The sequence below is a fragment of the Dipodomys spectabilis genome, unplaced genomic scaffold, assembly GCF_019054845.1.
Source record: "Dipodomys spectabilis isolate Male_0828 unplaced genomic scaffold, ASM1905484v1 ptg000089l, whole genome shotgun sequence".
Classification (NCBI taxonomy): domain Eukaryota; kingdom Metazoa; phylum Chordata; class Mammalia; order Rodentia; family Heteromyidae; genus Dipodomys; species Dipodomys spectabilis.
In genome coordinates, this window is record NW_024870766.1 from 9,047,936 (window position 1) to 9,074,755 (window position 26,820).

At 34.4% G+C, this 26,820-nt stretch overlaps 1 protein-coding gene across 1 annotated transcript in view; it reads left to right on the forward strand.

Annotated features, from left to right (window-relative positions):
- Positions 1 to 22,462, forward strand: part of Sema3d (semaphorin 3D) — a 173,791-nt gene extending 151,329 nt beyond the window's left edge. The window contains exons 14-18 of the mRNA XM_042684634.1: positions 147 to 188; positions 3,549 to 3,706; positions 6,050 to 6,114; positions 10,494 to 10,633; positions 18,514 to 22,462. Of these exons, the coding sequence (XP_042540568.1) occupies positions 147 to 188; positions 3,549 to 3,706; positions 6,050 to 6,114; positions 10,494 to 10,633; positions 18,514 to 18,924 (816 nt within the window). The 3' untranslated portion in view covers positions 18,925 to 22,462. The remainder of the gene's footprint in view (positions 1 to 146; positions 189 to 3,548; positions 3,707 to 6,049; positions 6,115 to 10,493; positions 10,634 to 18,513) is intronic.
- Positions 22,463 to 26,820: the final 4,358 nt, after the last annotated feature.

The following is a 26,820-nucleotide window of genomic DNA, read 5'->3' on the forward strand; positions in this document are numbered from 1 at the left end:
AATCAATACACATTTGGGAGGAAAAAGTGAAGGATAACCCCCAGGTACCAATAAGATAGCCAGCAGATTCACTTCAGTGGTTTTTGGTATATAATAAACACACCTGTTAATGATTTTCTTTATTGACATTCACCTTCTATTTTCAGCACCCAACAACCATCTTGAACATGGAGTTATCTCTAAAACAGGTACATGCATTCTGGTTTGTGGCTTTTTATGTTCTTCTTTCTTTCTTTGTTTATTTTTTGTTCCTTGTTCCCTTCCTTCCTGTCTACCGGCCTGCTTGCTTGCTCTTTCTTTCTTCCTTTCTTTCTTTGTTTCTTCCTTTTTTTCTTTATTACTTCCTTCCTTCCTTCCTTCCTTTCATTCTCTTTCTTTGTTTCTTTCTCTTTCTCTCTTTCTGTCTCTCTCTCTGTCTTTCTTTATCCTCTCTCCTTTCCATTGTTCTTTTTTATTTCTTTCCTTCCTTCTTGAGAAAATGATAATAAAGTTTATTAGGAAAGGAGTACACTTTCAATAGACTGAGAAAGTACATTATTCCTAGTGTAAAAATAAAACAAAAATGGGAACTTTCTAATTTTAGGTAAATATTCACAATGAAAGCAATAAATTGCTTCTATCAAAGTTTACTTGAAGAAACAATGGGGGAACTTAAGTTATAAATAATGTAGAAAGCTTTTAGATTATATATAGCTCTTCTTGTTGATTAGAAGACACTCAGCTATTAGGGAAAAAGAAGACTCGAAGTCATTAATTGTACCCTGTTTTTCATTTTTTTTTGGCTCTTATAATTTGAATTGGTTTCTGGTCTCATGTGCACATCTTTCTGTCAAAGTCATTAGAATTACATACAGAATTCCTGTCCTAACCATTAGAAGGGATTTTAAATTAGGGAGTAGGGAGTTGGAATATGGACTCTCTTGGCAATCAGCCAACAGTAAACTCACTACTCAATATGTCAGAGGCAAAGTTAGAAAATCCATGCACTTCAAGGCTCATTGTGAGTTTAGAATTGCTTATTTATTATCTTATTTGTTTTTGTGGTGCTAGTGATTGGACCCAAGTCATTGCTAAGCAGCCCAAGTTTATCAAGCTTTTTTATTTGGTTACTTTCCATCTCATTGTATATCTCTGGTGAATTCCAACTAAAAATCTTCCTGCCTCAGCTTCCTGAGTGTTTGGATTGTAGACATAAAACCGTTTCTGTTGTATATATGTGTGTGTAAATGTAATACAATAATAATAATAATAATAAGTGGTTGATTTCACTTATGTGATGTGGAACTATGAACCTTAATTAAAAGATTTAGACTTATATTTTCTATTCCTATATGCCCTTTCAAATTTTAAGAAACTGACATATTTATAATATGTGTTCAACATTAAGGCATTGGTAAACTTATTTTAACCTATTCTGTCTATATTACCAATTATTAGGGAAACTAAACAAGTGTCTTCTTTAGGCTTATGTTAATGTATTCATTCATTCAATATTTTTTTCTTAATTTATATTTATTTTTGGAGCATTGAACCCAGAGCTTCACCCTTGCTAGGCTCTTGAATGTTTCCTTGGTCATGAACATACTTTCCTTTAAAACTCGCTACATTTCTTTGAGGGCGGAGAAATAAATGAATGGCATAAGGAATAACCTGCAACAACTTATGTTAGAGCTAACAGACAAGGAAGCACACTAAAAATTTACAGGACTATAGAAAGGAAAGTAGCTTGAAAGGAAGCCAGAAGGAACTGGCGAAGATAACTAAAAGAAGAGATATAAAAGCTATGCCACAAAGAATGCTGTCGGGGAATGGGATGGAGGAGCATATGCCAAAGGAAAGTATTGGATCCAACAGCTTTGCTATAAGTCTGCATACAATTAGAGCAAGACCACATGTGTGCTAAAGGGACGGAGGTTAGAAATGAATCTGAAGAAGTAAAACAGAGTAAGATTAGGCACATCCTTCCATGTCCTTCCAAGATGTTTAAAAATTTATCTTAAGGACAATGGAATCCACTAAGATTTAACCTAGAGGGTGTCTAGTTATTGAAACCAGGGTCTTAGCACATGCTAGTCAAGAGATGTACCACTAAGCTATAGCTTCAGCCCCAGACTTTCTCTCTAGAGGGGTCAGTCTGGTTTATCCATGTGAAAGATTGATGGGGTCCTTCTTTAGACATGGGGATTGCTGGAACAGAAGGCCAAAGTCTATGGAAATAGGACACTTACAAGCAGTCTCAGAAAGGAATGATAAGGATGAAACAGAGACTGTGACACTGGAAAGGGAGAATAAATAGTTTAATGGTTCTATATGGCATGGACAGATTGAATGGGAGAGAATGAAGTCTCTTAGACAACTCCAAGACTTCTGTCTTGACTGTCGAGGGTATGTGATGGTGACTCTTGCTAAGGTAGGAAAGGGGTAAATTTAGAAGAATCATGCTCATTACTTGTTCTCCATGTACCATCTGCATGTACTATCATTAGTAAATAGGATTAGGAAAGGAAGAAATCTTGAATTTAACTGAAAGAAAGAAGGTTAAAAAGAACGTGACACATATATCAGGTAGAGATATAGGAAATTTGTAAATAGTAGAGAGTTTTAACAAAGCATAGTAACTACTCTCAAATGTCATAAGAAGTAAAAATCACAAATAAATAAACAGGGTTCAGTGCACATTTAAGAACCAGGAAGAATCACGGAGAATGTAACTGCAGTAAAGGTATAAGAGAGTTCGTCATTGGCTCCTTATCCTAACATCTATTTCTAAGATGTTTTACTTCTATTTAAACCTGAAATATCGTGTTGGCTGTGCATTCTTCGAAGGCACACAATAAGATTCATTTACTTGTATTCTGCCTCTCCTCCAGGAATACTCGCAGTGACACTCAAGTGAGAGCACTTGAAGAGCAGTAGATTCCTTTCAGAATTAATTTTCAAAATATCACTTTATTTGCAGGTATTCAGTGTCCAGAAGACTTCCATTTATACTATGATTTCTGTTAAGTCTGCTTAGTACTTTCTTCATACCAATAACAAATACTTAGCCTCACACAAAGAACCCATACGTTTTCAGTGATCAGATCATTAACAATTTCATAAATTGTTATAAGGAAACACAATTTCATAAATCTCAGTCATCACTCATGTAAGGAGCTATGACAGGAAGACTATCTGTTTTGCCTACAGCCTCTGAGGTTGACATAATCTACTAAAGTATATTTTCTACTATTGAGAAAGAATTTGACATCTTAATCCCTCACTCTAACAGCTTGTTTTTGACCTTCTTAAATTACTGGCAAGCTTACTCCAGATTTTAAAATACCGTCCATTTCTGTATCATCATCTTCAGACCAAAACAATCTTAACTGGATGAACAAGACCTGTTTGACGTATTTTACTCTTCCTTATATCTCTGAACATGTGTTTACAATGTTCTGGACATCCAGAGAACAGATTTAGAGATATTATTTGGTATTTGAGAAAGGGAAGTTCTTAAGACTCTTCTGAAAGATGCTTCTAATTCATTTGCTTTGCCTGATTTGCAGCAACAATTATACATTGGTTCCCGAGATGGATTGGCTCAGCTCTCCTTGCACAGATGTGACACTTATGGGAAAGCGTGTGCAGACTGCTGTCTGGCCAGAGATCCCTACTGTGCCTGGGATGGAAATGCATGCTCTCGGTACGCGCCCACCTCCAAACGGTAAGGTGCCCGAGGAGTAACCAGGAGCCTCAGCTCTTACAAGATGGCTCACTCACAGCAATGCATTGTGTTGTAGTTTAAGTGAAAGAGAAACCAATAGACAACATTATCTGTGGAAGAAATACGACAATAAAATACTTGTTTCATAGAAAACTAACTTTCAAATGGATGTGCTGAAAGGCTAAACTTACTTACATAGAGTTCAGATACTTTGTAGTACCAATATAGCTGACACTCTTGAAATGCAGTATGATCCTTGAGTTTATACATAGATTATAGCAACATTTTAAAATTATATTCCCCCTAGGTAAGATGTTATGAAAGTATGTGTGACATTATTCCCTTTTCTTTCAGTATCTTTAAAAAAACAAAGAGGAGAATATATACTTGTCTCACTACCATATGCATTTAAAAAATATTTTACTGATACATCAAATTCTAAATTCTAAGTATCACAGAGTATTTGTATGTTAGGACAACAGACATTGCTTAACATTTAGACAAGTTTTATATTGTTCAAATCCCTTAATTTAGCATAAATAGGTAAAAACCATTTTTAGAAGTTAAGCATAAAAAGATATTAACATTTTGTTCTATATTTTGTCCAGGAACATACACATCCTAGCAAGTCTTTGGGGAATGCTTTTCTGGAAGCCAGAAACCCAGAATACTCATTAGTAGGCAATAAATGTTCCATTTGATTGATTGACTCTGTTCCTTAGGAAGCCATGATTTAAAAACATTCCTGACCTTCTTTACCTCATGCTAGCATAATTTTTTTGGGTGCTTCCCAAGACTGCTCTAAGAGCTCACAGTCTTGCCACTGTGATGTTCCTTTACATAGCACAATGTCCTGTAAGTAAAGATGTGCAGAATAGACGACCCTTTGCAATGCTATCATCTCGTCAGCATTGCCTTTGGTATCTCAGGTCCATGTTGTTCTTTCTCTGAACTGGCAACATAAACCAGAGAGAGTAGGACAAAAGAGATTGATCAGAAAAGGTTGTTAATTACTACTGAGTTTTAGGACTAAGATGTTCCAGTGTCCCTTGTACAATATGATGACTAAGGATAATAATTTACTATTCATTTTTAAAAGCTTGAAGATTGTTTTGATTGATTGATTGCCGGTCCTGAAGCTTGAACTCCAGGCCTGAGTATTATCCTTGAACTTCTTTTGCTCAAGGCTAGCATACTACTACTTGAGACACAGCACCATGTTCAGCTTTGCCTAAGTAGTTTATTGGAAATAAGAGCCTCACAGACTTTTTCCTTCCTGGGCTGATTTTGAACCTTGATACTTGAATCTCAGCCAGCTGAGTAGCTAGGATTATAGTAATGAGCCATGACTGCCTGACAAAAGCTTGACAAAAATTTGAAGATTTTGATAAGATTATTTAAAATATTTTTACCACAAAAATGTTAAATTTTTAAGGAGATAGATATGCTTAATCTGATCATTAAATTACACTATATATATATGTGTGTGTGTGTGTGTGTGTGTGTGTAGGGATACCACATGGTGATACATGGTCATTGTTACTATATATCGGTTAAAATACATATAGTATATAAATTTAATAAATACATTTGACTAATTTTGGTTATTCAAATCAGGCAAAACAAATAAAAATATTTTGTGAAAGTAAAAGACATACTTAGATATAGCAGAATTGTAAAATTTCTTTTCCATTTGTTATTTACTGTTTTCTCATGGAAAAAATGAAAAATAGAAAAGCCATCATGTTATTACTAATTTTTATTACTAATTATTATTACTAATTACTATCAGAATAAAACTGAGTTTCATATCTACAATACAAATATTTTGTAACCATTCATAGCATATCAAAACTCACACTTCCATTTTAGATTTTTTTTCTTAATCAAATCTTGTTACAGTAGACTTATACAGGTTAAAGGTGCTCTAGAATTTTGAGTAGTTTCTTACCCACTGGAACTATTTTATGTATTGTTATTTCCCATGGCTAATGAAAAATAAAGAAGAATATTTATGTCTCTGTGTAAATCATGGATTCAGTTTATACTCAACCTGTTCTGTTGAAAAAAACAATGTACAGTCATAAAAAAAAGAGTGGTAGTTAAATAAAATTGAGTTCACAATAATGTAAAACAATTTTGTCCTGTTAGGGCATTATTTCCACTAGCATTTAAATGAATGTATATTGATTGAAATAAGCATGTATATTTTACTCCATGATGCATTTAGATTGAGTAACACCAGCATCCTTTTCCATCTACTACTTTTGGCTTTAGATGCAGTCTTTCCACATCACAGTGATTATCCTTGATGTTCTAATTGGTTTAATTCCTTCTCCATAGGCGAGCTAGACGCCAAGATGTAAAGTATGGGGACCCAATCACCCAGTGCTGGGATATAGAAGACAGTAAGTATAGGTTTGAGATGCTTGCTCTCCCATGTAAAGTGATGAGATTAGTCTTCAAGTCTTTTTTTTAAATAATGACTCTAAGCATATATTATGTAGGAAAATGTCATTTGGTGCAGTATTTATGTTCTGGAAAAATAATGGGAAATTTAATGAGTTAATTCATTTCTGTACCTAAGTGAATAATCCATTGACCTATCATATTTGTTTTAATTGTCTTTAAGAATTCCTATACTGTGGCTTTTTAAAAATACTGTCTAATCCTTCCTTGTAAAGTTTGAAAATACCCATTAGAAATAAATCAGGATATGACCAAAAACATTTGGACATTTAGAATAAACTAAAAGAGACCACCCAGAAAAGTATGATAAAACTGTAGATATTTATTAGAAGAAAGTTTAGGTAGGCTATACTGTAGGCTATACTTTATTGTTATTCATGCATTCTTCTATTAGTAAATATTTATTAAGTGACTTCCTTGTATATAGAATTGCCCTGTGTACACTATGGGACAAATAAACCCTTTTAAAGGTTTTGGGGTTTTTCATCATATGATACACTTAGTAACATTTCAGGTTAATAAAGGGGAGGTCACCAGAAGCAGTATTGTTCAGAATTATAAACAAAGAATGGTAGAATGGAAGATCTTGAAAGGACGAATGGCAAAGGGAGAGGACAGGGAAATAAAAGGAAGTCTGCTCAGTGAATCTGCAAACAGGGGAAACATTCTAAGATACACAGAGAACTTTATTTGCTCTCTACTTTCAAACTCTGCTTCCAGACAGAAAACATACACAACGGCACACACACACACACACACACCATTACCACTGCCACTACCACCACCACCACCACCACCAATAGTAACACAGAATTTCAGGAAGAACATAAGTATACTCTTTTGCCAAATTGTAAGTAACCAACCCATGAGTGATACAAATAACCCCAAATTACCAGTTTATTAGTGGTACCTCAGCAGTGTTTCTTTTTTAAAAAGTTATTTTTAAATTTTTATTCCCCCCATCCCTCCAATCTCCCCTCAAATTTCTTAGTTTCATAGACTATTTTTTGAATAGTATAACTTCATTATTTTCCTTTCTCCTTTCATTTGTCTTCCTCCTACTCTTGACCTCCTCCCATACCTTTGAAGTACCAGTTCCCCAGTATTCATTTTTTTGGGACATTTTTCCTTTTGTCATGTCTACATTTAAGAAAATTGCATTGTAAGTAGAGATCTTTTCTAGTAAGCAGAGATCCTCAAATGTTGACAATTTCTTAAGATACTCTCAAAGTGCTTTTTGGTTTTTTTGTGGGTTGTAGGGCTTGGACACTGTCCCTCAGCTCTTCAGCTCAAGATGAGTGCTCTACTACTTGAGCCACATATCCACTTCTGGTTTTCTGGTGATTTATTGGAGATAAAAGTCTCATGGACTTTCCTGCCCAGGCTGGCTTTGAACTGCGATTCACAGATCTAAGCCTCCTGAATAGCTAGGAATTTACAGGTGTGAGATACCAGTGCCCAGCTTAAAAATGGTTATTTTTAACTGAATTTACTTCTTCTGAAAAACAAGCTTTACTTTAAAAATACTATCTTCTTTGTCATTGCAATGCATAGGAAACTCACTGCCACATCCATGTTTATTTTGTAATTTTCTCTGTGTCCTTTGTATGCAGTATTTTACACATTCATCTAAGATTGATGAGGGATTGTTACAGGTAATGTACAATCACAAAAACTTTATATATTCATGGGAATGTTTCAGGAGGGAGCAAAAACAAACATCAAAACAAGAAAATGTTCTAGCAAATGATGAGAAATGTTATATAGAAATGTTATATAGCCAGGTGATGGTGGCTCAAGCCTGAATTCCTGTCTACTAAGGAGGCTGAGATCTAAGGATGGCAGTTCAAAGCCAGTTTGGGCAGAAAGACAGTGAGATTCTTGTCTTCAATTAACACCAAAAAGTCAGCAGTGGAGTGCCTCAAGTGGTATAGCACTAGCCTTGAGCATAGAAGCTTAAGGACAGTGCCCAGGCCCTAAATTCAAGTCCCAGAACTAATAAAAAGTAATAATAGAATGTCATAAGAAGCACAATTGCTCCCTAATATATAACTATTGTCTCTACCTCACCATACCCCATTCTGACAATAATCAATTGTACAGTCTAGTCTATCATCATTTACTATCATAAAAGCTACAACCATTTCTTCTCTGCCAAATCCAATGGCCAATTTTCAGTTCTCATTCTTATTTAATTTCCAAATCTCTTTCTTGAAACACTTGGTTCATGATGATGTGCTGCCAGTTAGTTCATGTAGCTTCGCAAACACTAGTGCTTGTTATTAAGAGATTTTGAGATGGTTCTAATCCATTCGTATATGGAAGCAGCTATCTTGGGAGTCTTTACAACAGGAAAAGCAGCAACCATTACCAAGAAATCTTTTTTGTCACATGGAGATGATAGACCAGCACATTTGGCTTTTATAAAGTCAGCTTCCTCTGGCTTACCTCTTATTTTATGTTGAGTATTTTTTTAATTATCTTTAAGTAGTCTTACAGAGGATTTGCCATTCAAGAAAGCAGCTTGAATACTGTGCCTCATGATCAATATCTCCTTTGAACATTTCACCCTACCTTCTGAACACACTCCTTCCTTCAGTTTTCTTAGTTTTTAGGGCTTTTTCTTGGACCTCTTTTACCATTTAACGAAGCAGTTCATGGGTACAATGAATATTGACCTGTGTCATCCCTTCACTATCTTCACCCTCCTTTGATCCGCTAGCTCTTAACTTGCAGATTCTACTTTTCATATGTTCTCAGTTTTCCTTGTCATCTCGCCTTCTAAGTACTGCTGCATTGGGCACTGAAAGCTACTCTTCTATTGTCTGTTCTTTCTCTAATATCCTTTCACCAAAAAGCAAAGCCTATTTGGCTCTGCGTTTCATAGTCAAATCTGGACTCTCCCCTATATTCCAAATGAGAAGCTTCAATTACTGCTCAAGGACTCCATTTGAATGCCTAATTAATATTTCTTGTAATGCCTGAGAATGAATTTTGTGGCAGGATTTCATAATAATGAAGCCACTATTTAATTTCCTCATTAATTTCACTGTTATATTTTAATAAAATAACATTTTTTGGATGAATCAGTCTAACTGAATTACCTCATTCTCTTACCTCTTAACATGACAATTGACAAACCCTCTTGACAAACTCCCTTTTTTTCTGGAAGAGACTTTCTGTCTGAGATTATCTATCTCTTTCTTTTCTGTAATCTGTGCATTAGGGACAAATTAACTATGAAAATTGTAGAATTTCTGGATATATTTAGTAGATTACAAGTTTTAAGTCTATCCACACAATGTAAAGTTAGAAGAAGTTAATCCATAATGATATCAGCATGGAGATAAGATGCAAGTTCAAAAGAATTTTCTTTGCAATCAATTTAACTTTTGCATGTATGTGCATTCATGCCATTTGCTGATAATTTTGTGTGCTTTGGTTTAAGAATCCCATAGGTCCCTGAGGCTTTAGTCCTTGGTTGATACCTAAATGTTAAGTGGGCCCATCTGTAGAATTGAGATATTTGAATGTCTGATGAAAAAGTGCATGTATGGGCCAGGCAGAGCAGCTGTCATTTTTTATTTGATCAAATTTGAGCTACAGATCTTAGATCCCACATGGGACACAGCCTTTGGCTACTCTGAGAGGAATGCATTTCAGATGTTGGCTGATTTATGAGAATAAGGTGTCCGAGATATTGTTCCTTACATCTCATTAACTGTCTCACAGACAATGCATGCGGAGTTGAGGAATCTCCCAAAAAGAGAAGGTAGAGGATAAAGTAGATTCTGAGTCTTCTATCTTGGTTCATTCTCATCACAGACTTTCATCAAGTTTAGACCTGTACCTACTTTTGAGCCATTCAAGTTTCTTAAGGTTTTCTCTTCTGCACACCAATTCAGATGGAATTCTTTCTGCAAAGTAAAGCAAAGTGTTCTTCAAGAACTAACATCAAAAGTAGTTTCATTTTATGCGAAAAGAAAGATGTTAAACCATTTAAGGATACCAAAGGTTTATTGAACTCAGAAAACAAGTGTTTAGGAGTTAGATCTTGTGAATTACTTTTCAAAGGAGATTTGTAAATTATTAATGGGGTGATATAAGAGGAAAACATTACAATATGAGTATAGAATTTGAGGAGTCCTACTATTGTATATTATCACTATTAGGCAACAATATTCTAGCAGTGAACTTCCTTTTCCTTTAATAATGTGCACAATTCTTTCTCAATGGCATCTGTTCTAAATCAGTCTATTTTCCCATTGCTTTTAAAATCGGGTCAAGGTTAATCTCTTATTCCATGTTTGCTTTCTAGGCATTAGTCATGAAACTGCTGATGAAAAGGTGATTTTTGGCATTGAATTTAATTCAACCTTTCTGGAATGTATACCCAAATCCCAGCAAGCATCAATTAAGTGGTATATCCAGAGGTTGGGAGATGAGCATCGAGAGGAGGTAAGTTATCATAACCAGAAAAATGTTCTTTGAGGGAAATAGTATAAAATTTAAATCAAGGTGTTTGTTATAAAAGTGATTCAACTTTTAGTGCCATATGTTATTCTCATCATTACTTGATTAAAAGAAAGTTTATATTCACTACCATCAAAGCTAATGATGACTTTGAGATAATAGGTTAATTTGATAATAGGTAAGATTATTTCTAAATGTATCTAAAAACATGCTGAATTTTAGAACAAAAATTTTATGATTTGTTTTCCCAAGTTTTAGTTACTTAATGATTTCCTGTATTTCTGGAAAACTCTCTAAATACATCACGGTAATATTTTAACTCATATTGTGCTCAATTTAGATTACAAATGAAACCTGCTGAGTTTGTATGACAAGAGGCATTTATATTTTTATCAGATCATGTGAATGAATTGGATGTATTTGGACATATGCATGTACATTTTTCCTGTTCTTTTCACTTTATTCTGTTACTTTTCCTGCTATATACATGTGAATAAAACATACTATGGACATTCTATGACACAGATCAGTTATAAGAATTTTATGAGATCTCTATGAGTCATCTAAGAATAATCCTAGATTAATATCATTTCAATATATGGAAGTATGTTAGGTGACAGACTGGAAGTATTGTTAAATGGTAAAGAACTTGCTTAGCATGCAGGAAACCCTGGCCTTAACCCCTAATATTACAAAAAAAAATAAAGAATTTATTGGAAGAATTATAGTTATGGTTACTGTGGCATCAATGAAAACTTGATTAGTGCTCAGATTAAATTAAGTGAGCAATTTAATGAATGCAGGATTCAGAATAGATGCCTTGCATTGAAATATGTTCCTGAGAACTTTAGTAATATCATTGAGCCACAGATGCCCAAACTTTTGACATAAACCAAGTAAGTTTAAAAATGACTGTTCCTGCCAGGCGCCGGTGGCTCACACCTGTAATCCTAGCTACTCAGGAGGCTGAGATCTGAGGATCGAGGTTCAAAGCCAGCCCAGGCAGGAAAGTCCATGAAACTCTTATCTCCAATAAACCACCAGAAAACCGGAAATGGCGCTGTAGCTCAAGTGGTAGAGTGCTCGACTTGAGCTGAAAAGCTGAGGGACAGCGCCCAGGCCCAGAGTTCAAGCCCCATGACAGACCAAAAAAAAAAAAAAAAATTCACTGTTCCTTGGACAATTTGAGTGTAATTAAAATATATTATATAAATTATTAAATTACCATCCTGCCCTTCACATTCTACAATTAGTAAAGATTGTGGCAGAAATTACTACATAAAAAGCAAATGAGAGAACACAGGAGAAAATACAGTTTCAAAGGAGAGCCTCTCCCTCCATAAAAATTGCATTTAAAATTACAGATACTCAATTAATGAGGATGTGTGGGACAGACAATAACACTGAGGGTAGGATTAGAAAACACAAGTCCTGTGTTTGCTTTGTCTGTAGGAGAATCATGAGCAGGTTATCAGTTTATCAACCTCCTTGATAAATCCATATACATTTTAAAACCACAATGCTTGATAAGAGATGTACTCACTATCTTGTCCATGTAATTGTATCCCCTCTGTATGGTATTTCCACAATAATAAAAAATAATAAAAAAATAAATAAAACCGTAAGTGAAACTGATCAAACATTGGTAGAAAACAGTAGATCTCTAACTTAGGCAATTCTTCTCTGAGTGCGGACATTTGGTCAGGTCACCTGTTATAAAATACATAATTTCAATGCAACAGTGATACTCACAAGAAACCACATTGATAATGAACTTTATAGTTTGGAAAGAGGAAGGTTGGGGGGAGGGAAAGTGAGGGAAAACTCGGGAGAGGGAAACACTGTTCAAAAAGGAATGTGCCTATTACCTTATTTATGTAACTGTTACCCCCCTGTATATCACCATGATAATAATAAAAAAACTCAGGAATGGGAATATAGGGGTATTTTAAGTTTATAAACAGGGATTATGAGGATCGATAAGTTATCTCAACTTCTGACATGGTGATGTAAATGGTAGACATTTTGTTATTCAAAATAAAGGATTACTTTTGGAATAAAAATCATTTAATTTCAAAACTTAAAGCCCCTTTTGAATAAAGAAATATTGGGTAGATGTTTTCTTAATTTTTATCATACGGATTTATTTTACATACATTGTGATACTTTATTCCACCGTTTGTTGTTGTTGTTTGTTTTGTTTTGTCGGTCATGGGACTTGAACTGTGGGCCTGGGCACTGTCCAACTCTTCAGCTCAAGGCAAGCGCTCTACCACTTGAGTCATAGTGTCACTTCCAGTTATCTGGTGGTTAATTGGAGATAAGAGTCTCATGAACTTTCCTGTCTGAGTTGGCTCTGAACTGTGATCCTCAGATCTGAGCCTCCTGAGTAGCTAGGATTCCAGGCATGAGCCACCGGTGCCTGGCATTCCCCAGTTTTATTAGCATCAAATAGTTGTACAAGAGAATTTCACTTTGGCCTGTCCATATTTGCATACAATGTCCCTTTATCAGTCTCAGGCCCTCTTGAACTCCTTCTCATCCCCTTCTCTCCTTTTCAATAGCTAATCTGAGCAAATCCATTGTTCCATTAGCCCAAGTGTTCATGAGGTATTTTGACCATACTGAGCTTCCTTCACGTTTTCTGTTCATTCCTTGCCTCCCAAACTCTCACTATTGCCTATACTAGAGAGTTTAATAAAGCAATATTTTTAGTTTTACAAGTTTCATAATTTATTCCTAGTTAAAAAAATCTTTTCGAAAGTATTTTTTTTCCTCCATAGCAAATTAAATGTGGATTACCACCACTTGAGGTAATCTTCCAGCTGTGGATACTATGTTCATCTAGGTTTCTTTGCATTCACATCTTTCATTTTTCCAAAATATTTCTGTGCATTTTATTAAATAGCCTCTAACAATCACAATGGTACCATGCTCTATGAATTTCAATGGAGCCGAAATAGTGTATTTATTGAATTTTACTTAAAAGTATCTTAGCTCAAATATTTCAACTGACACTTTCATTTGTTATTGCAAATGGGCAGTTTCCCTCTGTCCAGGATATGCAACACTGCTTCCTGAGCTGAGGAAAGGGCAATGTTCAGACTGCATTGGAGGCTTTTCCCCAGCAGGATGCCTTCTGCTCCTTACCCACAAGGTCACAGTTTGGAATCTTTCCTCTTCTCAAAAGAGCCCCAGGGAAGTACCATGATCTCCCGTGGCACTGTGGCTGTCACCAGGTTATTCTCTGCCAGGAGGAGAACATTTCCTTACTGAGCACTCTCTCAGTTGGGTGCTGTCGGAGGTCAAATGAGTCAGTTATTTGCTGACTTTCTTATAAAGCTGTTCTTGAAATGATGATGGTTATACTGTAACTAGCAAGTTAATAGGCCATCCTCAAACTTCTGTTGAATTTTTGGGATGTGAATGAATAGGAAGCAGTACCTTACACTATTTACCGTATTATTTTCATTTTGTAGATTTTAATAATTTTAAAATACCTTCAAAAGTCTGGGGATGGAGCTCAATGATGGAGCACTTGCTTTACATATATAATTCCTAGGTTCAAGTTCATGCAACACACACACACATACTTGCATGTCATTAATTTACTTATTTTTTTATGAAAGGAATAGGGGTATTTTTCAATTGTAATAACACAGGAAAGATTATTACAACACTAGTTCCAGATAAGCAGAAGTAATATTTTGGTGTTTTTTTCGTGTTCCTTTGCTCACTATTGTAATGGCAGCATTTGTTGGAGTCAGTTGGCTGTTAATACCATAATTCTATTAACTCTCCTTGGCCTGATAGTCATTTGAGAGCACCTTGTAATTTATTTAAATGAGTGTTTATTTTTTAAGAAAAAAGTGATGTTTCATAATATTTAACATTTTCCCTACACTTCTATTTTCTTAGAAGAAATTTCAAAAAGAAAAGAAAATGAATTTAAAGATGCTAGTTATCTTTATCAATTTTTACTGGACAATAACATAATGGTAATTTCCCCATAAAATCTTTGTATTAACTCATCTTCTAAACTGAAGCAATTAATTAAATCAGTATAATTTAAGAAAACACCAGTTTGAAAATATATACTTTTCATATTTTTTGAATATTGGTGTATGTAAACATCCATTTTTACCTCTTAGCTGTTTGTTTGTGCTTTTATCTGTTTAATGTTCATGGAGAGATTCATTTAAACATATTCTTCTCATTTAAACATATTCTCCTCAATACTTTACTCTATTAGAGACACTAACGATTTTCTGTTGTTCACATTACAAGTTATTTTATTTTGTGATGTATTTTTCGTGTGATAACACTTCCTAATTTTACTGTGAACTTTCCTATGTGTAGTAGGCAAATCCACTGATTTATATCAAGTATCACACTTAGAAACTTTTTTCCTAAATAAGGCAGCATATATGTGTATATAGTATTTTATGATTTTCTTTTTATGCTATCCTATATAATTTACATTTGTATTTACTCAAATATATTAAATAATTCTAGTACTATATATACATACTTTTCATATTTTAAAAAATTATTATCCAGTTGGTCTAACACTCTAGAGTGTTTGTCTTTTCCTGTTTGCCCAGAAGTATCAATTCTTGTTCATGTATTATATGAACAGATTCATCATATAAGCTCATATATATGCAAGTCATCTTATTCCAGTTGTTTTTCTTTTCTTCCATATTAAATTAGAAGACTTGACAATGCTTTATTTTAAATATAAACACACTTTTGGCAACAATTGTATATTTCCCTTTTCACACCCAAAGTTTTCTTCAAAATTTAAAACTATTTATCTTTAACACTATTTTCTAGTTTTAGGAAAGGTGATTTTTGAAGCTCTAATTTCTTCAAGACATGAGCAATGACTTATCTCTGAAGAACTGACAGGTGAATTATCTGTAAAGGAATTGCCATTAAGATCCTATTATCAGAGATAAAGTTTTGACCTTTACCTGCTGCCAAGTACTTAAATGGCCTTTGTCCCTTTCCTGCTTCTCTTCTCATTCTAAATGAATAACGCTTCACTGAAGATCTACATATAATGTCAAATAATTATTTTTGTTCACCTGAGGCAAATGGGTAGTCGACCCCAGTTGCAGCCAGGTTTTGATTTATAAAACACAGTAGTATTTGTTTATCATTTTAGAGTGAAGAAAACTCCATGAGTTTAAATCGGTGGCTAGAGATTATGTTATCTCTTTGTGGAAGAACTGAATATTTTAAGTTGGCTGTGAGCATTTCACCATTTAGATGCAGTCTGCATAATCTATCCTGTTCTGGCTCAGAATGAAAGCATTACAGAGAATGGGAATGTAAAGTAGGCGAATGTTAATCAACTACTTAATTTCTGGGTCACAGATTTTAATCTCTAAATTGTCAGAATCCTACAAAATATGCCAAGTCAAAAATGCATTTTATTAGTGATGCCATTTAATTAAAGCCATATTTCTGAAATTTTAGACAGGAAACAAGAAATTGGCTAAGTGATCTAATCTTAGGTATTTATCTTACATAAACACATAAAGCCCAGAATTTGTTAGAGTAAGTTTTAGGTCAAAAACTGATGAACAAATTAAGCATTCCATGGAGTAAGGAAACGGTAAAAGATCTTAAGCAAATCATGAAATGCCAGGTTTTATGAAATTTGACTCCTGTCGGGATGGAGAATGAGTAGAAAGGAGGGAAGGGAACTAGATCTCAGGGTAAAGCAACAAAAACAGGATATAAAAAGGAAACAGCAAAAATAATAATGGGAGCTGCTGTCTAGTATGTATAAAAAATTATTTTTTCCTGTCCAAAAATGAAAGGAAACAATAAATTCAGAGTCATAGCTCTGTTGATCTCCAAATTAAGTGTGGTTTAAATATTAGTGAGAATACAGATTGTATAAAGAAAATATAGAGATGAGTTAGAGCTGACGGAGACCAACCTGTCATGCTCATAACCACTACATATTTTCTAGTAAAAAATTTGCAGAGACAAAAGCTTCAGAGCATTATCTCTTGAGAACATGATAATGCTTACAATATTGATAATACTTCACACTTTAACCTTCAACAAGTTTTGCTTTTAACCCCCCAAATAGACCATATGCTAACTCCCAACGTGATAGATGAGAAACCAATAGGGAAGATAAATGAGTTGTCAAGGAAACCCAGATAGAGACACAAACTCATGCTATGGAGCCAATAATTTTGATATAATAAGGAGTTAGTCTTTTTTAAAATAACTCTCACAATGAAGTTTTTTTTTTTTTTTAAAGAAGTGAATACACATACTGTGTTAAATTTGAGATTGTTACTTCTGTTTAACATTGTCCATTAAGAACTCTACTGATGCATGCCTATATTTATTTTGGACAGGAGATTCCTATGGTATATGGGAATGCAAATGAACTTCAGGTTAGTTTGTATGACAATAGCGTTTACAAATGCCCAACTCTTGGGCAAAATAAGAGAAATAAACAAACAAATGAAGCCCTGATGGTGTGGGCTCAGTGCAGAGCAAAGGCAGGCCTGGACGCCATTCAGCCTCATTAACCAGAGATCTGAGCTGTGACCTGCCTTTGGCCTCAGATGGTACCCTACCAGCTGCTCTACTCTGCCACAGAGGGTGGTTCACCATATACTTGTTAGTTAGCTGGGCTGGTTGCCAGAGCTGTTTCTTTTCCTTTTCTCATATTTCCAGAATTAGCCAGAGTTTTTTTTTCCTACATATTTTTCACATAAAGATGCAGAGCACAGTCCACCCACTGTGAATAAATTTAATTTAGTCGTCTTTATGCCTCCTTGATTTCCATCAGCTAAAGTCTACAGTACAGGGGCAGATGCGTAAACTGGGAAATCTTCCAGATTTCTTTCTTGCTGTTGTTGTTGTTATTTCATTTCATGCCTAGCCATCCAACAATACTCCACATTAAACAGGGCTCTTGTGTTGGTAAACATGCCTCTAGTATAAAAAGATAGTTCCCTATTCACACCAGACTGTAGGCCAAGCAGGCTCAACATTTGAATTGTCTTTCAGTAACATTGCTTCAAAGGGTAATGAGCATCACATTTCAGAGGAGGATCTTTTTGTTCATTCTGCTTTCTCACACTTGAAATCATATTACCATGTGAGAGTATACCAAGGCATGACAAAAATCTTCACAAATGACACAGTCAGAAGTATCACATATACACATGGGATTGAAAGGCAGTCCATGGTTCTAGGGGAAATTTAGCTTTAAATGTTGCTAACCTTCTGACAAGGGCCCTGCTCAGTTACAGTTCTGACGTCCAAAATCTGTAGTCATGCCTTTCCACTTGACTTGAACAAGTCACTTACTGATTCCATATGCTATTCAGATCATTTCTTTGGTGATAGCTAGAAAACAGAGTAATTTCCATTTGGAATCATTGTTCTCACCTACATTACTCTAGTAGAATTTGCTCAACTGCCTTTTCTGTCTAGTGACTATTAATCCTACATTAGGAGATGCCAATTTGTGATCTTAGTACACTAATCCCTATCTCAAATTTCTGTAAATATCAGCTGATAGTATCCAGTTTTAATTTATTATTTTTTCTCACAAGCATTTATTTGTCTATTGTTCTTATTTCCTCGATGAGCACTGGAGAAAGAAATGAATTCAGTTAGACTTAAAAGTTAAAATTTCAAGATATAATTTAATGCCTGCTACTTGAATTCTCTTCAACTATGGCTCATGATATGGCTTGATGACAGAAAGATGAGGAATATATCTTTTGGGTTCATCTACGTGAAGCTGTGTAGCCTGTTTTCATTTGCTCATAGCCCTCTCTGTTTCCAATTTATTACCTACATTTTTTCCAATCCTGCAGTTGAAACCCGATGAAAGGATCATCAAAACCGAATATGGGCTACTGATTCGAAGTCTGCAGAAGAAGGACTCTGGGATGTATTACTGCAAAGCACAGGAGCACACTTTCATCCACACCGTAGTGAAGCTGACTTTGAATGTCATAGAGAATGAGCAGATGGAAAATACCCAGAGGGTAGAGCATGAGGAGGGGCAGGTCAAGGATCTATTGGCTGAGTCACGGTTGAGATACAAAGACTATATCCAAATCCTTAGCAGCCCAAACTTCAGCCTGGACCAGTACTGTGAACAGATGTGGCACAGAGAAAAGCGGAGACAGAGAAACAAGGGCGGCCCAAAGTGGAAGCACATGCAGGAAATGAAGAAGAAACGAAATAGAAGACATCACAGAGACCTGGATGAGCATCTCTGAGCTGCATCTACATAGTTTTCTATTTAATTTTTTTCAAAGAATCATTTACCTGCAAACATATTACAGTCTTCTCTTTTGTACATTTCTCTTACTAACTCATAAATATTTTCCATGGAGTTTTTCTAAGGAACAAAAACAATAACCTGAATAGGACTGAATAGCACTCTATATGGCAAATACGGGATAGTAGGGGCAAGAAATTCCACCTGAACCAGTTATTCCAAGAATGGAAACTCTAAGAATTATCTGCAAAATAGCAGCTTTACATGGGTAAATGGTTTATGTTTTGAATTTATTTTATCATGTAAATATTTAAGCTAAGCAAGCCTCAAATTTTTATATGGCATTAAGCATGGGCTCACCATGCTCTTGTGCTGTATTCTTAGGAATTGATAAATCATTCCATATCAGAACTGGTTGTCTTATGGTAGGAAATAGAGAGAAGACACACATTCAAACAGCTCTGAGTATTAACAGGAACTCTCTCAATGAGTCATTTTCTTTTGGAAATAGGTGTGGAGATTTGTAGAGGTACATTATTTCTTTCAGCCCACAAGGGTTACATTCAGTGTACTGCAACATTGATTTACTGAAGGGCATTAATTCCCCTCACAGGATTCCTTATGATTTGTAAGGAGGAACAAGTTCACAGACAGAAATTGGTGCTTGGTTATATATTTCTAGAATACATGCTAAGCTCCACAGGGAGAGGATGCTTGATACCTATTCTAATGAGATATGAGAAAATGTTTTAATAACGTAAAAGAAACATCATGATGTGTACTGCATTCGAATGGTAACATGCAGATGGGATTTGTTAGGGAACTGAAGGAGAGACAGCCATAAATTCTGGCTTTGGGAATAACTCAGATCCCCATGAAAAGGAAGAAGAATCACAAATAAAGTGGACAAAATGTAATGGAGCCCTTTTCACTGGAGAATAAGTAGCTGCCAATGTGTAACTCATCTATTTTTTAAAGTCAAAATTATTATAAACTGCCAGCAAAAGTCTGAGGAAAAGTAAAATTTCTAAAGGACCATGGGAAAGATGAACATAGTTTATTTATAACCAATGGTATTTCAATATGTATTGCTTCTAGTTGTCTTCCTAAATAATTGACATACTTTACATAGTTTCTATTTACGTCCTTATTCTCTCTTGCATATTGCATTATTGGATTATCTTTGAAAATGATATATAATACAGAGATAATTAAGTAGATTACAAGCATTGGAGCTATTTGTTGAATAAACAATTAAATGTAAAAATTTGACAACGGAAAGGGTTAAATTAACTCTTTGACATATTTTACTTCAGTCAACCTTTTTGATTTTCTGAGATATGTTGTGATTCAAGTAGCAATGTTTTAGTAACTTAACAATACCCACCACAACTCCAAGCTTTAGCATAAACACCTCCATATTATATTTGCCTGTTTGAATGTTTCCAATTCAATTTCTTTGAATCTACATAGCATATTTCCTTCTGTATGAGTAGGACTCACCTTTCCTTCTTAGAGCACACAACCCTTAGCCTTTTTCTGTTTTGCCTTTTTCACGCCCTTTAAAGTGTGAAATGAAAAATTAGTCACTTCCTCATACGGAAGGCGGCTTTTCAGAAAACTAAATAACAGACTTTGCTCATTTCTCATGCATTCTGAATACTCTGAAAAGAAAGTCTGTGAGAAACCAAAGTGCTTAGAAGGCAACTTATTACTGAGTCTGTGACAGTCTCTGTGTTCAGAACGTTATCTTACCTTTATTTTATGTGCATTGCTTCCTATTTTCAAAGAAGTCACACATACATATGAGGTTAAGTACCCTCTTTCATACTGTACTCATGAATATTTGGAGATATCTTACTGGTAAAGAAAATTTAAGGAACTAATTTAGTAAAAGCAAACTATAATAAATCACTCTTTTAGAAAGAACTGCATACAATTAATAGATGTGACACCTTGTACACCTTGTACATTTAACTGATGCACATTCAAAATAAATGAGGAAGATACAACACCCCTCCCACATCTGAAGGGTTTTAGAATGTTTGTAATTATTGATTTGCTATTAATTTATAGTGAACTCAGAGCAAGGTGGAACTGGAGCCATGCATTATTTTTAAAGGATTTAAAACTATTTGTAATATACCGGACATTACATTTGTAATGTTATTAACATTCAAATATGGATGGTTTTTGGAAAATTACAAAAAGCTGAAATATTAAGACTGACTTGTAAAAAATAATTTTCACCCAAGTCTGAATGTCCAAACTACTTCCCTGTTTCTTTTTAAAATATTTACTTCAAACAACAATTGGGAACCCAATTTCATGGCTTACATATAAAATTCTTGTTGCTTTGGATACAAAATGTTGAATTCATCAGAACTAAAAGAAAAGAGAGGTATTTTATTAAAATTAAATCCCATATGAAAATAATAAAAACATACATTTTAAACATAGAGGATACTTAAAGCTCATTTAGTTATTTTAACCTTTCAGTAGTCCAGGATACTTAGAGGAATAGGGTGAATATATTGTTTACAAACACAATATAAGCTTCCACATCAAAAAAGACTTTATGAAGTTTTTCTTGAGATAATGAGAAAAGTAAATTAGAGTTCAGTTTCAAGTATGCAAAGAAATGAACACTATGGCAAAAGTCTATTTAATTAATATTTTCTGATCTTTCTCTGTGCGTTTGATACCTATGTCTTTGACTTCCTTCCCTGTTTCTTTCTGCATTTCATTCCAGCTATTTATGCTGCTAAGTGAAATACGGCTTGACTGCATTCATTTACATTTAATTTATTGGGAATTTTAAGTATGTTTAGAAATGAAGTCTAATAATTTATGTACACCCTTTTTTGCTTTCCCAAAACACTCAAAACACTGCATTCTCTTGATTGAGTAAACATTTTAGAAAAACATTCAAATTATTTAAGAAATTCAAAATAGTCATAAAAAAGTTAGCAATTGGCAGAAGCCACAACAGTGGTAGAATGCATAATGTTATCATTGAATTGTCTGAAATAATGCTCACTTAATATACTGGCTACAGAGTGGTCTAATTTTGAATTTTCCTTCATCTGTATTTTGATTCTTCATGTGCTGTTATATTTTATTCTTTTTTAGTTGTATGGACTTAAATAAAATGTAATTTTCAATGCCTCTTTCTAAAAGATAATGATGATTCAATGTTTAAGGAGACCTTGGTATTCTGTTATCTACAAAATAACAAAGTTAAGTGATAACTTTCATTAAACACTGGTTATCTTAAACCTCATATGTGATGTACTCCATATATATATGTATATATATATATATATACATATATATATATCTAAGACAAATGAAAATCAAAACTGAAAATACCATCTCTGTTACATCTCTCTAAGAAAACATGATTTAATTGGTTAGCCTTATTTGGGAATAGTTTAAGATAGTAATGTATTTGAAAGTTTTGTAAAAAGATACTTACTTTTCATAACAAATGTTCACAATATATAAATAATTCAGTTTACACATGAGGCTAAAATTATACAAAATCAAAACATTCCCCATTTTTTAAATTGAGGGAAAAAAGACCGGAACCTGAAAAGAACGTATAACTAACTTTGTAATTTAATCCTAGCATTGGAAGTAGGTAGGATTCAATTTTGAAATTACAACTTGGTATTTTTAAAGACATGTAGTCTTGTAGTATAAAATAACACGAATTGTTAATTGTATATTTGGTTGTATTATAATAAAACATAAACAGTTTTGTATAATTATAAACAGTATTGATTTGTGATTTTTTTTTACAGTCTAAATATTCTAAGGAAATTTTATGCATATAATTGAATTGAACAAAATATTTTAAAAGGCTAAAGCAAGAAGACCCAGAGTTCAAGACTAGCTTCAGCTAGTCTCTATTCCTAGATGGAGTAAAGAAACCTTGCCAAAAGCAATATTTACATATGAAAATATTTCCTGAAAACTCATTTGTGAAAGGAAAAAACAAATCTCTTCACATTTGATATTCTCATTATATTCTTTCTTATTCTTTTTTTTTTTTTTTTGTCGGTCGTGGGGCTTGAACTCTGGGCCTGGGCGCTGTCCCTCAGCTCTTCAGCTCAAGGCGAGCCCTCTACCACTTGAGCTACAGCGCCACTTCCGGTTTTCTAGTGGTTTATTGGAGATAAGAGTTTCACGGACTTTCCTGCCCAGGCTGGCTTTGAACCGCGATCCTCAGATCTCAGCCTCCTGAGTAGCTAGGATTACAGGCGTGAGCCACCGGCGCCCGGCTTCTTTCTTATTCTTATTTTTAATATATATTGTTTATTGTAAAGATACTGTACAAAGGGGTTACAGTTACATGAGTAAGGTAATGAGTACACTTCCTATGGAGCATTGTTACCCCCCTCCTTTGTTTTTCCCTTACCATCATTTCCCTCCCCCCACCCAAAGTTGTAAAGTTTGTTTTTAATATAGTGTCTTGTACATCTCATTGTTACAATGGGTCAACCGGGATCCTTATTTCAGCATTTTATTATTTCCCCACCCCTCCCCAAATTATACTTGGAAAAAATTATATTAAGTGAAGTAAACCAGGCCCAAAGAAACATAGCTCCCATGGTTTCTCTTATTTGCAATAACTAGTATATGTCTGAGACAAGCAGAAAAGGTCAAAAGCTATGTACATATGATCATATAAGATGATGTCAAGTGAAGTGAACCCCGATATAGGGACACATGTTTTTAATTTCTTGCTATTGTTTTTACTGTATCTAAAATGTACTATGTGATTTTTTGGTTTCTCTTTTATGTTCTTTCCCCCACAGTATCACCCCTGTTTTCACTGTATTTGATGTCAGTGCTGCATCTTGTTATACATTTTTCTAATTTGGGGAAGGGAAGGGAACTAAAAAAATGCTGAAACAAGGATACAGGTTGACCCATTGTAACAATTAGATGTATAAGACACTATGTTGAAAACGAACTTGAGAGCTTGGAGGGGGAGAGGGGAGTTAGGGAGGTTAAGAGGGAAGGGATGATAGAGGAAAAACAAAGGAGGAGGTAACAATGCTTGATAGGAAATGTATTCATTACCTTGCTCATGTAACTGTAAGGTGAAGTCCAACACCTGTGACTCATACCTATAATCCTAGCTACTCAGGAGGCTGAGATCTGAGGATCATGGTTCAAAGCCAGTCTAAGCAGAAAAGTCAGTGAGACTTTTATTTCCACCTAATCACCAAAAAATGCCGGGAATAAAGCTGTGGTTCAAATGGTAGAGCACTAGCTTGAGCAAATGCTTAGAGATGGTGCCTAGGCCCTAACCATGCTCACTCTCCCCCCAACCACCTTTAACACACAGCCATAAAGTGGTACCTTGTAAGCAATAGACTTTATTCCTTACAGATAATGGAGTCATGAAAGCTCAAGTTTAAGCTACTGGTAGATTCCGTGTCTGTAGTATTAGTAAGGGCAACTTTCTAGTTCATCAGGTACTTTCTTTCTGTGTTCCTACAGGATAGAAAGATAAAACCATCTCCTTTGCCCCTACTTCATAAAGTCGTTGCTTCTTTTAGTCAGAGTTCTACCTTCATGACCTAATCACCCCACCAAAGTCCCAATTTCCCAACACTATGACTTTGAGGAATAAGGTTTCAATATTAGAATGAGGGAATAAGGCTATCCTTTCAGACAATAGAAGAAGTCTTAAATCTCAGAAATGATGTATGGGTCACTGTAAATATAATAAGAAATTCATCATTAAAAACATCTACATGTAATTGTTTGAATACAGACACATGAATAATTTTCAAGATAGTGAAGAAAATGTAACACTTAAATTGAGAATGGAAAGTATTCATAATCATTGCATTCCATAGCCTTATTTATCAAGAAAACTCTTCCTCAGGAAGATTAACTTGCAAATGCAGTGACCTTGTCAATTGATACACTTTTACTTGCATACAAGTGATTGGTATTAACTCCTATGCTGGAGAGAGGGATTTTCATACACAAAGAAATTTAAAATATATATAGGCCAAGAAGCTATTCACAAGTAGTACATAATCTGGAGACACTTTTCTTCACATACAATAGTAGATTCAATGTGTATAAAAATTAAAAACTAAAGGAACAAAAGAAAGAAATAAAGAAAAAATATATAACTGCAATATGGCACAAAAGAAAGAATTGGCTGGCCTGACTCTGGTGTAGAGCTCTTGTTTAACCATCTCAAGGGCCCAAGTTCAGCTCCCTGGTACCCCCAAAACTGAGACAAAATTAAAATAGGAAACAAGGTTAAAGGGAGGGGGTAACACTGCTCAACAAGAAATATACTCATTACATTATTTGTGTAACTGTAACCTCTCTGTCCAGCATCTTCATAAGAAAATAAAATTTAAAAAAGGACTGCATGTAGCAACAGTAACATTGAAAGAAAAAAAGTCAAGGAGTATAGGAAAGTAAACAAAATTTTACAGGCGATCTCTAGTTTAAATAAGATTATGATACTGCTTGTGGATATATGAATTCATAGGTAAGACCGAAAATAACAAAGACATTTGGGGGAAGGCAAGCCCTCAATTCAAGATGAGAGGTTGATATCATAAAAAAGTGAAGGTCTCAGTTACTCACTTTTATTTCTTTAAAACAAAACTAAGCTCAGGATCATGAAGTGTCAATACTTGGCAAAGTAGCACATGACATTACAATTTTAATGTGTTACTCTTCACAGTCTGTGTGCGTGAAACATTTCATAATTCAAAAGTAGATTAAAGAGCCGTAATAATAAAGAATTCCTTCTAAGCAAATCCTACAAAGAGGCGAGAAAGAAGGAAAGATAGAATACATAGATAATGTTGAGTTCACATCCTCTACGTCTTATAACACTTACAGCATGAACTTTCTTTGAACACACTGATTATTTTAAATTCTTTGTTAATTCCTGAGGCCTCACGGATCAAGATGTAGGAATAATATCTAATCTTCTATGCACCAACATATTGTTATGGAAATGTCTGGATATCTAACTGAATGTTTAATACGCTAGAAGAGTTTAAACAGCTGAGTTGGCCTTTCTGGGGAATGAAACAATTTCAAGATTAATATAAAGTTTCTTCTATTTGGCTCCATATTTGATAATAATCTATGCTCTTTATGTAACCTGAAAAGCAAAGAGAAATACATATATATATATTTTTTTTCAAATTGTCTCACAAATCATTGTTTTCTTCAGAACATTCTATATTAATTCCCATTTTGAATTCACTGTAGAAAATTTATTTGAAGAGCTAGGCCAGATCATAGCCCAACATGATTGACTTCTGCAAATTCTCAGATCAAATGAGTCCTGCAAGTGATAAGCTAGTATTTTTAACTATGTATTTTAGAAATATATATTAGTATATTGAGGAAATATTGATTTAAAATAAATAAAGCTAGAGAAGGAGACAATGAAAGCAATTTCACATATAGGATGTAGTCATTTAGAATCAGGAAAAGGGTTATTTCATGGGCCATAGCTCTTTAATATATTAAAACATTCCTGCTGGGCAATTATCTCCAATTATTTAATCATGATTATAGCCCTTGCTTTAAGGTTATATTTTACTATTGCAAAACAAATAAAAAGTTGTGAATATCCTGTGGTAAGTCATGTTGTTGTAGTTAGTCTTTAAAGGTATTTGGAAGTGTTATTGCTTTAAAAACTACATGCAAGTGAGGAGTGAGAATTATTGCACTTGACCCATGTGTGAAAATTAGAGAAAACTAGATATCAAAAGCCAGGATCTGATAATTAAGAACTTTCTGATTCAGACTAGATTTTATATATAGTATTTCAGATGGGGTAGACATGTCAGTATTTTTAAGCAAAGAAATGATGATGAGATTTAAACTT